Source organism: Elaeis guineensis, chromosome 12, assembly GCF_000442705.2.
Source record: "Elaeis guineensis isolate ETL-2024a chromosome 12, EG11, whole genome shotgun sequence".
NCBI classification, from domain to species: domain Eukaryota; kingdom Viridiplantae; phylum Streptophyta; class Magnoliopsida; order Arecales; family Arecaceae; genus Elaeis; species Elaeis guineensis.
The window spans coordinates 11,596,967-11,611,773 of record NC_026004.2 but is presented as its reverse complement, the minus strand read 5'-3'; the positions used below and the strand labels follow the sequence as shown (position 1 = coordinate 11,611,773).

General features: G+C 37.7%; 1 protein-coding gene across 7 annotated transcripts; it reads right to left on the bottom strand.

Annotated features, from left to right (window-relative positions):
• Positions 1 to 8,947: 8,947 nt before the first annotated feature.
• Positions 8,948 to 12,795, bottom strand: LOC105055210 (cyclin-B2-2). 7 transcript variants are annotated; one of them, XM_019854100.2, is made up of 12 exons: positions 12,512 to 12,793; positions 12,295 to 12,418; positions 12,019 to 12,115; positions 11,873 to 11,932; positions 11,754 to 11,790; positions 11,495 to 11,659; positions 11,265 to 11,405; positions 10,726 to 10,815; positions 10,398 to 10,619; positions 9,983 to 10,081; positions 9,713 to 9,891; positions 8,954 to 9,592 (listed from the first exon to the last, which is right to left on the bottom strand). In XM_019854100.2, exons 2-12 carry the CDS (start codon positions 12,347 to 12,349, stop codon positions 9,448 to 9,450), a joined length of 1,290 nt encoding a protein of 429 aa, XP_019709659.1. In that variant the 5' UTR covers positions 12,350 to 12,418; positions 12,512 to 12,793; the 3' UTR covers positions 8,954 to 9,447. The 7 variants fall into 7 exon arrangements, with proteins under 7 accessions (XP_073102619.1, XP_019709659.1, XP_019709660.1 ...); XM_019854101.2 differs by having other exon boundaries at positions 12,295 to 12,358; XM_010936968.4 differs by having other exon boundaries at positions 8,957 to 9,592; positions 12,019 to 12,148; positions 12,295 to 12,358; positions 12,512 to 12,792.
• Between the last annotated feature and the right edge of the window lie 2,012 nt (positions 12,796 to 14,807).

The window sequence follows — 14,807 nt, the reverse complement described above, 5'->3', positions numbered from 1 at the left end:
ATGTACCATCAATTGCCGCAATATATTGCTATGGGCCAATTACCTAGACAAATACAAAATGAATGGAAACTATGCTAACGTATCTCGATGATTGATGGTGTGCATTAGTATGATCGTGCATACAGTGCATACAATAATTTTTTTTACATACGAGGAGAGGAGGGGTGATAGAGATAAAAAAGATAATCTTTCATCCATCTACATACTTCCATCATGATTATAATAGCTAGCAAATTAGCAACTTTGTATGGATAATGACCATATGATTTACTTACAAAATAGGAATATTAAAATCAAGATAAAACAATACCAAAAATAATATTGTCAAGTTGAAGAATGAGAATGTATACTTTAGTGGGTTATGGTAAGCCATGCAAAGAATAATTCTAAAATATCATAAAATATTTTGTTGATCTCATGGCAACAATGAACTTTGTTTCTTTCTTTTTTTTAAAAATTCTTTTATAATTTTATTGTTTTTTTCAAAATATGTAAGGGGAACAGTATTCTTTTTTATCATACATAAGATTTTTTTTTTTTATTCATCCAATTAGAATAAGATTGCATTTTATTTTGAAGGTGATTTTAAGTATGGGACATTAAATTCATAAACTATAGGGACAACTAAGTATTATTGTTTTACCAAATTTTTGCCAAGTTAAAATTTTGTTTTTCTTTTTATGAAAGAAAGGGGGAGAAAGACTCATTCATGTTGTATTATCTGGTTCAAATCTTTGGAAATGCACAACTGAAAAGTCAAACCTAAAATTTATAATTGCCGATTAGAGATATGTGGCCATTAGGGCAAGCTACAATTCTTTATTCGGGTGAAATAAGTCTATTTAAGAAAGATATTCTATGATGTATTTAGAGATCGATTTATTTTTGACATACCCGACACTAATGGAGAATATTGTGGTTAAATGGACCCTAACTTTAACCTTTCATCAACACACACACACAGGGAGAGAGAGAGAGAGATAAAATGGATATGTTAGATCATTACTGATATTGTTAGAGAATAAAATACAAATTTTGGATCTACATTTTGTGCACATGCCTCTATTTTAAATCTAGGCTTAAAGAAAGTAATTCTGCTTAATCAACATCCAACCAACCATTTAAATGAGTGGAAGAGTAACTTGACTGATGGCCTAGGTGTATAAAATTTTGATGTGATAAGGATGGTATTAGATTCAAAAATGAAGGTATCACCAAAATTTGGGGTGTTAATGTTCCATTTTTCTAATTTATTAGTGCTTAGTCTCTAAAAAGAATCGTGCTAGTAGCAAACAATTTATGATCTATAGACACCCCATGTACTAAGCTAGACCTAAGCGTAGCTGTCGAGCCATGTATGTGTAAAACTACATATAAATTGTGTGCATGTTTTTCTATCATTCTTTTTTAGAGAGAGAGGAATTGGGAAGACTAGTTCATATTATAATTATCTAAGTTCAAATACTTTTGGATATATCATTCAAAACCCAAACCCAAAACCTTCAAAAGGCGGGTATGCAAGATTAATCCCGCTTGACTATCATAACAAACAATTACTTGAAACTAGCTATCATATCATTGTTGCCATTACTTATTGTGTTTTCAATAATTTATTAATATTGTTCTGTATTTTTTTCTAACTTTTTCTTCATTCATCACTTCCAGAATTGGAATCATATTTTTCATAGATGAACAATCAACACCATATTCAATTACAAGTGACTTTATCTTTTTCCCCCAATTTATAGGCCTAGATTAACTCTATGCCTTTTTATTTTATGGTTGGGCTGCAAGTTACACTAGCTCCACAAAATTATCAAGCCTCTATTAAGATATCTAAAATGAAAATACAATATTTATATTCATCAATTATGCATTCCAAAATCTCCAAAGATGCATGTGGCACCTATGGCCAATGAGAATTTACTATTCTTGTTGATGCAACACAATCTTTAACCAATTAGGAGAAGGTTCAATACCATTCAAGCTACATTGGTATTATTATATCAGAGTAGTGTTGTTGCATATGCTGGATTTTTTATTTGCCGAAGCTATCTTATATTTTCTAACTTATGGGAAGAAGGTTCGATACCATTGAATCGGTCCATGATGAATTTGCTTTGAGAGTAAGTAAGATTTTATTTGGATAGTTAGACTCAAAATTTTATAAAATTTATGAGTTGAATCAATACAATCAATTAAGTTAAATTAAAATAGATTTATTTATATAAAAATTTAGAGAATCATTAGATTGTACAGTCCGAAAATTGATTGAGATTTTTTTTTTTTCTGTACGTGGATACGGATCGGTCCATTATAACGATTCTTTAAATTTTTATAAAGATAAATTTAATCCAACTAAACTTAACTGATTGTACTAGTTTAATTTATAAATTCAATAAAATTTTGAATTTCACCGTCCAAATAAATTTTAAATAATTCATAAAAATTTTGCGACCCTAGCCACCTACTTGAACTTCTAATCCTGGAGTTGTGTAACGCCATGAGCAAGATATTTCCTATCATGAATAAAATATTTTCTCAGTGAATCGGGGACGAATCCTAATTTTTTTTTTTTTGGGTACAAGACGAATCCCAATTCAAGGGGAAAGATATTACTGGCAGGGACTTCCACAACGACCGGGATTCGTATCATATCCAAATCACTCCGTGATCGGTACGGAATGCTACGAATTATCTTTGTCCATATATAAACCCCTTTATTCCCTCCAATCTCCCTAATTTCCGAAGCCAAAGGTACCGGAGAGAGGTGGTACCGTCACCATGAACTCTCTGACCGCAACGCGCTCCATGGTGGAGGCAATCGTCGGTATGACGTGGGCCATCGACGCCGCCCGCAACGAAATCTCCACCTCCTCTTTCTCCGCCCTCGACGAACTCGTGAACGTCTTGATCCGCTGTCGCGGCAAGATCGAGGACGCCGCTGCTTCCCTCGAGGCGGCGGCGGAGGCAGCCTCCGCCAGCCGGGACGCCACCGCGATCAGGCGTCTCCGTGTGCGGTTCCGCTGTTTGAAACTGATGGCCACATCGTGGCGGGGCCGCCTGGAGGAGCAGCGGTGGAGGCGATGCATGGCACGGTGCTGCGGAGACGAGGTTCTGTCTCTGAGGAGATTCGCGGCGGCAGCGTGCCACGAAGCTGAGAAGCGGGTGGCCCGGCTGCGGGAGCCGTGGGTCTCGGTGGCTGGGGCGGCGGCGACGGAGGCGGAGGCGGCGGATGAGGCGGCGGCGGCGGTGGCGGTCGATGATGCGGAGGGGACGGCATTGGCGGACTTCCGGCCGATGGCGGATGCGCTGATGGCGATAGGTAGTGGGGGAGATGCGATGGAGGACTCGGAGGAGTACCAGGGGATTTTGAGGGGGATGGAGCGATTGTTTTCTTCCGCATAGCATCAGAGGATCTTGCCGTGGACTCCACTCTTTGTAAATTGAGGAGATTTTGCTTTCTGGAACCCTAAACCCTAGGTGATGTTCTTTTTTATCTTTCCGCTGATCTGGGATTAATTAATTAGAACCAGAGTCAGATCTTTTGCACGGGGCTGTGTATGTTTGGATGGGCGACTCAACCAGAACCTAATATATCGCTCATCCAAACATACATGGCCCTCTATGGTGCAAAAGATGAACCACAGGACTCGAACACATTAAAGCAAGAGATTTTTTTGGTTCTTCGTGAACATGTTTAATTTTATGTTGCATTGGAATCTTTCAATCTTAACTGATGATACTTTTGTCGCTTAAGCACCTTAAATTATATATTGACCTCATTTAATGGTGCTAATGCTATTTTCATTATTTTTTGTTAAAGCATGTTGAGCTTATTACACAACTATAGTTGTTTTTGTATATAGCCTCAATATATTATCTATGGTGGTTGCATAACAAACAAGTGGAGATGTCCTTGTGTGTAACTATTGAAGATTTTAAATGTTATTTGTTGCGGCCAATCCCTCCGTCGTCCGATCGCCGGTGTCGCGCACATGTAAGAAAAGTCCTCACAGATCGGAGATGCCTCCGACGGGAACCCTCCGACGGTCAAGTCAGAGAGGAGACTAGGCAACAGTGAAAAATCAGAGGCTCAGCGGGAGAGAGAGAAAGAGAGTTCAAAAGCTTAGAGGCGCTTTTCGAAACTTAGAACTCAGGACTTACCAATACTGTTGCCTTACCCCGTTTTATAGTAGAACGCGGTATGGACCCGCCATTAATGGTGCAGACAACTGGGGAGTTGTCAAATCATCGAAGGCTGTCAAATCGCCGTGGGCTATTAAGTCACTGGGATCAATCTGTGTCCTTAGCAGGACAATGCCCCAGGGCGGCCATGCCGTATGTCCTTGACAGGACAACTGCCCATAGCGGTCGTACGGCGTTTGGATGGGCTGACCGACTATACGTCGGTATTCGGCTGTCGGGACGTCGGGTAATGATCCGGAGACACCGTCGGCTGATCTGGTGCCTGGTGGAAGTCGGACGTCGGCTGCCACCCCCGACAGTGAGTCGATGATTTGGGCTCGGCCGCTTGGCTGGTCGGAAACAGTATGGGTCTGTTCATACCTTCGGTCGGATATTGTCGGCAGCCATTGTCGGCAGTCGTCGGTCGGTACAGTCGGGCGTCGGTCGGACAGGTCCGAGGGTAAGTCAGCGTAGAGGGGCCGGTCGGTATATCCCAACAGTTGCCCCCCCCACTCCTGAGTCGGATGTCGTGTTGGCCAGCGTTTCCACGTGGGCGACGGCTTCGGGCGCAAGGAGTGGTTATCCATCATGTCATGCTCCGACTCTAGCGACCGTACCAACGAACGATCCGGTGTCAGACGTCCCATTGGGAATGTGAATTGCCGTCCCCTTGGGAACATGAACTGCCGTCTCCTTGGGAATGTGGACCGCCGTCTCTTTGGGAACACGAACCGCCGTCTCTTTGGGAACACGAACTGCCGTCGATTAATGAATCCCGAGATGTGGTTTTTCCGCCACGTGTCAGGGGGCTATTGTGCTGGAACCGTTCACGCGGATGGAGGCGACGTGGCTCGATCTGGGGGCAGGTGCGTCGAACCGTCGGACCGAGGAAGTACTCAGGCGCTGCCACGTGTCGGCATCTGGGAAGCCCTCGTTCGGCACGCTTTCATCTCGATCGTTGAAGGGCCTTATATATATGCGGCCACTTACATCCAAAACTTCACTTTTGCTGCAAATCTGCTCCTGGCGATACCTCCGACGACCCTTGACACGTGCACACAACAGTGGTGTGCCAGGAAGGGGCATATAAATGTATCGCCGTATTATTAAGTATTTTGCTTTAATTTCTCTATAAGAGGTGGAATAGAATAACCCGGTTGAAGCGTAATGATCATACGTCTGTAATGCATTGTATGTCCCATAATAGGTCCCATTCTTCTACCCTTTCTCGGGAGTCGATAACTATTCATAGCTATTACCCTTGACACCAAAGCGCCCCCTGTCCTCGCACAGTAACCCTCCTGAGTGGGGGGTTGTGTTGTGGGCAGGTCGTGGGGGGACCCCCCTTAATAGTTCCACATCGGGCAAACTCTGGAGTGTCATGTGCTTAAGGGGATACGAGCACGCATTTCCTCACGAGGCGCCTTTTGCCTGCCAATCAGGCCGAAGGACAAAACCGTGACTCCGGGTGCACGTGCGTCCAAAGTGGCAACGTCCCTGGGGGGAGCGGACAATACTTCGTGAGGTCCGAGGTGATGCCTCCGACGACCCTTGACACGTACACACAACATTATTGATATGAATTTATTTGATAAATGATTTTTTGTTTGTGATTGATACATATAATGAGAAATAAGGATGGTTTATTTCATTATAGATCGGGGTATGTAGGAGAGTATGGAGAGCGGATATTGTTGGGAAGAAATGGAGGTTTGAGTTTGACCAGGAGAAGACCTTGATGTAAAAATTGGAATCCAACTTAATTTAAAAGCTTAAGTTACTAAGTTTTAGACCTGGTCTACCTCCCACTAATTATTTCATATGGGACTAGATTTCATACATGATCCTCAATAATCTCCCCTTCTCATGTGTGCTGACTCAATTTTCACTCAAGTCCAATCCATGACTATATGATCAAGCTCTGTGGCCAATTGCTCTTCGTGAGTGCATCATGAATCATTGCTCAAGTCCAAAAGCCCACTTTTCAAGAACTACACTTCGACATTGTGTGTTACTGCTCAAGTCCAAGAGTTATTGGCCCTTCAAGAGTCATGGTTTCCTGCACCCTCATAAGAGTCCATTTCTTCAAGAACTTGCTCAAGGTTGCACTCAAACCCAGTTTTACTCCATCTAGTACCTTTGCCGCACTTAACTACCATGACTCCACTCTAGTAGCCAGCATGTTTATATTTTTCATAAGAGTCACCAATTCCAATTCATTTACAACTTAGAGATTTGTCCAGGATGATCATCCATTGGCTTTGATACCATATCTTAGGGAGATATGGAGTGAGTTTGATTCTGACTGAGAGAGGGTCTTGATATAAAAATCAAAACTCAATTCAACTTAAAAGCTTAAGCCATCAAGTTTTGGCCTGGTCATCTGTAATTTTCTCTCTCTTGCTTCTCCTTATGCCTCTATCTTCTTTTGTCTCTTCTGCTCTTCTACTCCCTCCTTTCAATTTTTTTTTTTTCCAATTCACCCATGGCCACTGGAGCTGTGGAAGCCATTGTGATTTGCATCTTCTGTTTTTATGTTGTGTGACCCCACCTTTTATAAGTGAGGCATTGTCCTGGTGTCCCTTTTCCTAATCAAACCCTATAACATCGTCTGAAATGGACTCCATTTCACTACAGTGTAAAGTCTGATTTTCTCTCATACTCTATGTGATGATCTAGTAATAAGAAACCACTTTTCTCAAGAATCTTCAACTTGGCTTCTATTGTTAAGCCAACCAGGAGATCTAGCAGAGCCCTCAATCTACCATCTCTTAAACAACACCCCCTCTTCAGGGTAACAAGCTCACTTCCTAACTTGCCTTGAATCCGAGCATTGGGTCCTGCCACCTATAGCATTGCTTTTCTAGAACTCCATGGGTAAGCTGAATCTGTCACCGTGGTAAAAATGGCCCTTGATGATCGTATAACTGAGACTATACCAACCCAACATCACATCTCCAGTTCATTGTATGCACCATCTCCAAACTCCACTTGCAGCTATGTCCAATCAACTAGTATATGTTCCTGCACTTCTCAGCCTCAATCAACACTATGATGCCACATAGCACCTTCAAAACTTACACCTTGTCGTAAACATCTATAACATTTGGAGTCAAATGTACCAAGAGAATTAGATTATTGCAGATCTTAGAGAAATACCACATCCTACCCGAATCCACACTGCTTTATCAAACATCTAGATTTTTGATGTCCCAACACCACTGATCTCACAAACTGAACCATTGATTATCTAAATAGCACCTTTCTTTATCTCAAAGAAGTCAAAAAAAAAAAAAAAAAAAGGTTCTTTTGGAGCAAACATGGTAAAAAATATCTTAATCCAAAATCCTAGCATCATCAAAAGTGCTCATACCTTCGACTGTAAGAACCTCTTCGATATCACTATCATCAGTAGGCATATATCCCATTGCTGTAACAAAGAATCACTACTGTTCTTTTGCTTTTGTACATGCTATGGACCCACTTGCCTAATATGGTCATACTGCTTATAGTGATAGCATCGCACCTTACCATTTTCTGTAGGCTTGGATCTTGATCATGCACTACCAAATCCTTTATTTATCTCCCTCTCACTATCAACGTGCTACTCGACGAACCTGCCTGACCATTCCTAGGAGAATCCTTGGTAAGCAATATCAATACTATTGAATCCATACTAAGAGGGTCCGCACCACTCAAGTTCATGCTCTGACATTCTTATTTGTAAGTTGTTTGTAGGAATTACTTGATCAAATGTCTGAGAGGAATATGTAGGTCTTTCTATGCTTACAATTTTCAATCAACAACTTTAGTTGCATGCATCCAAACAAAAAATTTTCGGCTGAATGCAACTACAAATGTTGCCATTTCACATGCATGCAATTTCTATTACCATGTATTTCTTGTTGCAGGGATCTAAATTCTCCATAAATTCAGTAACTATTGCTACTGTCATTCCAATATTTTCTTTTCTGAGATTAGTGTCCAAGTATTTGCACATAACCTTATGGTCTGTTTCGATGGATTCAGTCTATGTTTGTCATTTTGAACACTTATTTCATAATTTTCTACCAAAGATATGCGTAATATATTCAATTGAAGTAATTAAAAAGAGAAAGGAGTTGATGATAGGGTTAAGCAAATTTGACTTCATATTCAGTATAATTACGCACACTGTTATCATTATGTACACCATTATCATAACGACAACAGCCCAGTCTATGGTCTCATGGAACACTTTCATCACCCTCAATCTCAAGCTAAGGGCTCCTTCACTAGGTTACCCACCACATTCATTTCCACCCACAAGCTAATTAAACATTGGAAAAATCCCAGAGCAGCCAAATTCATTAGTACAATGTGGCACGAACATGTCAAATTATGCATACCATTACCACAACTACAACCACCCAGTAATAATATACGAGAGGTATGATGGACCACCTTCATGACCCTCTATTTCTAGCAAAGGCTTGAACCTCTTTGTTAAGTTACCATTAATTCTGCTCACAACCATTCAAAAAATTATAGGTGTGTGAAATTTTTTAGTACAATGTTGCAAGAACAGGACCTTTTCGATGTAAGCAGTGAGCTAAATAACACTTGACTAAAAACCTTTTTAATATTATAATTAATGTATATCCTGTAGCAAATCTTCAAGCAAAATATCCGATTTTGTAATCACTATAATCTAGTACAAGAATCTGAATATTGTACATTCATCAGCATTTCCATCCAGTGTGGTGAGTCAATATTCTTGTAATGATGTTTATTAAGATTCAGTGAACAACAGTCAACAAAAGTCAACTGAATTGAAATGTAAGATCTGCTCAGTGTACTAAAGTGATGAATTGTCGAGTACATACCAACAGTTGGAAAATTTACCTCAGATAAAAGTAATTTTAGAGGCATTGAACCAGAAAAGAAACCTTTTTATTTGCCCCTTGGAAATAGCGAAATATGCAATGAATTAACTCTACATAAACTTTTAACACATAAATCTCATAAATTGAATCAGTAAATTCTCTAAATTATGGAACACACATCAGCAAAAGGATGTCATATTAAAATATCAAACACACATAACACTCACTCCAGCTATTGCAACATATGTTGCAAAATTTGGCAACTTATGTTGCATATACTCAAGCAGTGGTCCATTGCACATCAATTCTTGAAGTTGGATTATATTGTTAATCATCATTAAACCCCTTAATGATATCTGCTAAAACATCTGCATGGAGTTCTTAATCAGCAGTTCTAGAGCCTTGTATCCATCAGAAAAAGGGCTGGCTCAGATTTTGCTGCACACCCAAACCTAAACGTGCTGTATTTCCGGTATACTCCAGTAAGCTTCCCATGTCCTGCCTTCTGATGGAATTCCACCATCATCTTGGAGCACTCTCTGCAATGGGAACCAAAGCATACAAATCAAATCTTAGCAGAATGTTGTAGCACATTAAACAGAAAATACTGAAGTTTAACATATTCACTGGCAAACACACAGAGAAAAAAGAGAGCTTACAAAAGCTGGTCTTCTGAGTAATTTGTATGCTGCTCACAAGCTCTACTCCAGTGCTTGAACCCTTTAAGAGTACACTGAGCAGTGTAGACAGCAGCAGCAGCTAGCAATGAAGGGCAGTACTTGAGCATTCGGTACTCGACAAGGCAGAGCTCAATAATGAAAAAAGATAGAAATTCTTGCTGTTTAAATGCAAAGGAACACTTAGTCAAGAACTGTCACTAAATTCAGAAAATTTTCTTTCATGCTAGTCGTTTATCCAACAAAGTATACCTTCTTGTCGGACTCAGCTGCTTTGAGGAACCTCCTCATGAAAACATAAGGAGTTGGCGCAGACATGCTGAATTGCAAGGTGTTGACTATCAATCTCTCCTGTTGCATTTACCAATATGAAAAGAATTAAAATGAGATGAAATCAGAGCCCAATATGCACAAGGCTACAAGGCTAGAGATCCATTAGCATTTACAGTAGATGTATGTAATAAACAAAAAGAATGCAAACTCCAAATATTAGGTAATCCCATAAGTTAAGAAAGGCATGACCGTCGCTGATCAGACAGAATTTCATTCTAGAATTTAGACAACAGGTGGTATTTAGAGTAATTTCACAATGGATGTGAAAAAAAGGATATATAGTTTCATCAAGCCAATGCATGCAAGCTTACATATTTAATTTCAAAGTCATTACCATTTCTAGAACCTCTTGCCTTGTGTAAGCACGGTCTGAAATTAGGATTAGGTCCTCCACAACAGGAACACAGACTTCTTCATATTTACATGCAAGAAGCATGGCTGTCACTCCTACCAACTGGAGCTTCTTCCTTACAACTGTTTGACGTGCTAAAAATCTGTCAATGATGTTGACCGTTAGAAATAATGTCTCATCCATTAGTTCAAATTTGTAGTGCACCTGCGAGAGAAGAAAAAATTATAGCAGATTAGGAATCTCAAAAGCCGGAGAATGACCTGACTCAAATGTAAAAAAAGAATTTGATGATAAGGAAAAGGCATCTAACCTCTATGAGCCAGTCAATCAAAATAGCACGCATCCTCTCATTGATGTCAAACTGGTTTGACATATAGTTAGGGCAGACACAACCAAAATCCTGCACAACACGAGGAAACATTTCTGTTATGTCACAAGGGATGGTTTAAGAAAGTTCCAGAGTCAAACAAATATTAAGCTGTTCTTCTTTGCTGAACTAGGTAATCTTTTTTTTTTTTTTTTTTGAGTGAAACTAGGTAATCAAGTTAACAATCACCTTTCTGCAAATTTCATAAGTTTTAAATTTTAGGTAGCTTTTGCAAACTTGGCATTCTATCAAACAATAGACATGGATTACACCCAAGACAATGGGTTGTCATATGAATCAGAAAATAGATTTCACTTGGTCGTAAAAAAATTAGGGAGCTTAAGATGATTGGATTTAATCAGATCAACTCTTTTTTCATACCAAAACATGTGTTAAAAATAAAATAGACAAGAAATTTTGAAATACTATTAATTCAGTCAATCCAATATCACAATAGGAATCCAGAAGGGATTAAAGTTCACCTCAGTCTGTCTGTAGAAGTCGTAGATCTCCTCCACATACTCAACAACTGCCAAAGGATTTTTGGCATCGCAACTGTCAATATCTGGAACAGGCTCCTCCTCTAGATCCTCCATTTCTACCTCCTTGTGCTCACAATTTCCCTAGAAATAGTTTTATCCGCAATCAGAGTAATCTGTCATCAAAGAAAAATTAGGATATTTATCTCAGAATATGACAGGTGAACACAAACCACTTCTTCCATCTCCTCAACCATAGGCAGAGGTAAGTCATTAACTGACTTGAAATCATCCACATCTATGGCGGTAGAAGCATCCAAGGCACTAGAACTGGGAGTCGATGACAAGGGTTTCTTCTGTCTCTCACTCCCAATTGGCCGAAGCTTTGCACCAGAAACCTACATCAATATAAATCACCCAACTAAGGGATCCATCATCCATGATCAATGACAAATTAAGCTACTACATTCTCATTTTATCAACTGAAAGTACCTGGTGTGATTGGTTTGCCAAGGAAGCTGCGAATCTCCTGTGTGGCAGTCCAAAGGTTTATTTTTTTTTTTTTAGAAGGAGAGAAACCAAAAATTTGGCATAAAGAAAGGGCTTCCAACCTTGTCATCGGCCGCCGGCCCACAAAATTTTGCGCATTTTTATCATCAACAATGTTTGTACTGAAAGTATCAAGCAAAAAAGCTTAGTAATTAGACTTTGATGCATTCAAATAGATCAAAAAAAGGATTAGGATTCGGTGAATTACTCCTGCAACCCCCTCTTGCTCACTGCACTTGGATAGCGCGGAACGCCCACAAAGTTTCTAATGTCCCTCAGTGCTCTTCTATTGTTATTCCCCACGTCTGCACCAAATTTCACGCCCTCCATTGGAACACCTTTGCAATTTTTTCCCAAATTATAATCAAATAAAATAAAAAAGAACCCATTTGGGATTCCCCAGCTAGGGTCCTGGAGCTAAAGTCCAAATCTTGAACTGATCCCATAAAAGAAACCATGGAATCCAGAAGAACTGCGATCATACCTCGGGCACTGGCTGATTTTATCATGACTCTATGATTCTCACCAACTGCGTCCATTGCTAAAATCTACAGTGAGTGAAGATATTTCAAATTCAAGAATCCTGTCCAAGCCCCGAATCTTTAAACCTAAATCCGAAAATTTTGAAAAGATAACCAAGGATCCAACAAAAAGCAACCAAAAGACTGTCCCAGAAACTATTCCAAGAGATCGATCAAAACCTCTGATGAACACCTTGGCTCGGGCAAATTTGAGCCCAGCCTTCCTTGAATTCCCCCTGGAAGATACTGAGGAGAAAGAGAGCCAAAGAAGCAAGATCCCCAGGAATGGAACTCTCTCCCTCCCTCTCCCCTCTCCCTCCCTCTCCCTCTCTCTCTTTGTAAGCTCGATTAGGGGAGGCGAGAAGGGGGGATTAAAAGACGAAAAAGAACGGAGGAATTCGATGTGTGAAGGGGGGAAGAACGAAAACAACGGATGCTGTCCGCAGATGATCCATTCAAAACCAACGGCTAGTGAATGGTACCCGTTGGATGGGGTGAAGGGATACTTTATTTAAAACCAACGGCTAGCGAATGGGCGACGGGGGCTTTAACGGCTATGTCTTGGCATGTGCTTTCAAATTCTTTGGTGGTGGGAGGTGCTACATGGGCCTTTGGTTAAGGTTGGGTCAGCTTTATTTTTTTCCACCGCCTCCTTGGATTAGTCGCCACCATCCTGTTCCCTCACATGGTCCTATTATACCGCTCTATCCCCTTTTTTTTTTTTTTCCCATATATTATCTGTTTTGCATGGAATGAAGAATGAATGCTAAATAGAGAAATAGTGCAGGCCTGATAATAGTAATAACAATAATAAAAATAATAACAATAGTATTAATAATAGTGACATCAGTGATAGTAGTAGTAATAATAACACGATGATGATACGAAGATCATGACCTCGGAAGAGTAATAAAATTATATGTAGTAGTAATAACTGAAATATGTTGAGTTTTTTTTTTTTTTGAGTTACTGGAGTACCATTTATTTTCAAGTACTTTTTGCTAGCGATCTACTCAGCATTATTTGTTATACCCTTGCATTTATTCTTGAAATCAATGTCACCATAAAACCTAGCTTGTCCACTATTAGCTTACTTGGTCATCAGTGTGAGTTGGTGATCGGTGTAGCGTACTGTACACATGGAACAGGCACCTAAGCATTACGTACTGTCTCATGCGATTCAATCAACTCGCGAGCAATAATACAACTCGATTCTCGAGCGACCAAGGGAGCAATTTGCAAAGTTTTTTTTCTAATTAATATAAAAATAATTAATTATTTAAATAATTTAATTTTTATTTTATTTATCAGATTGATGCAAAATCGATAAAACGTCAATTTGAATAAAATTTTATCATTATCACGTCATCCCCTATTTTCCACATAAACGATGTCAAAAAAAAAAAAAAAAAATATCAAATAATATGATGTTTTTAAAAATATCATATTATTTGATGTTTTTTATTTTTTCCCCCAAAGAAAAGAAAAAAATAGTAAAAATAGAAAAAAATAAAAAAAATTAAATTTATAAAAAAATAAAAATTTTAATTTTGATAAAAATAAAAAATATCATTTAAAATTAGTATCTTTATTTTAAATTATCTTTTTAAAAAAATATCTGAAAAAAATTGGTGTAAAAAAAATAAAAATACCATAAAAAAAGAATCGAAAAGAAATAGAAATTATAATTCTAAAATTTAAAAAAATAAAAATTTTAATTTTAATTCAAATAAAAATCATCTTTTCAAATTATAATTTCCTTTTCAAATTAATTTTTTAAAAAATATCATAAAAAAATAAAAAAATAGAAAAAAATAAAAATAATAATTTTAAATGAATTTTAAAGAATAAAAATTTTAATTTTAATTCAAATAAAAAAGATAATTTTAAATTATTTTGTCCATTTAAAATTAATTTTGAAAAAAATATCTCAAAAAAAATCTTAAAAATTTTAAAAAATAAAAAATATCATAAAAAATAAAAAATGAGAAAAAATGGAGAGCCAAATAAAAATTATAATTTTGAATTTAAAAAAATAGAAATTTTAATTTTAATTCAAATAAAAATTATCATTTCAAATTACTTTTCTCATTTCAAATTAATTTTAAAAAAAAATATATCAAAAAAAATAAAAAATAAAAAAAGTACCATAAAAGAGCAAAATATTTAAAAAATAAAAAATAAAAAATATAATTTTTAATTTAAAAAATAAAATTTTTAATTTTAATTAAAATAAAAAATATCATTTCAAATTACTTTCTCCATTTTAAATTATTTTTTTTAAAAAATATTCCAAACAAAGAAGTAAAAAATGAGAAAAAAATAAAAATTCAAATGTTAACTCAAATAAAAGACATAAATTCAAATTATTTTTTTATTTAAAATTAAATTTTTTAAAAAAATATCCCAAAAAAATTATGGGGGTTAAAAAATAAAAAATATCATAAAAAATAATAAAAAAATGAGAAAAAAAAAT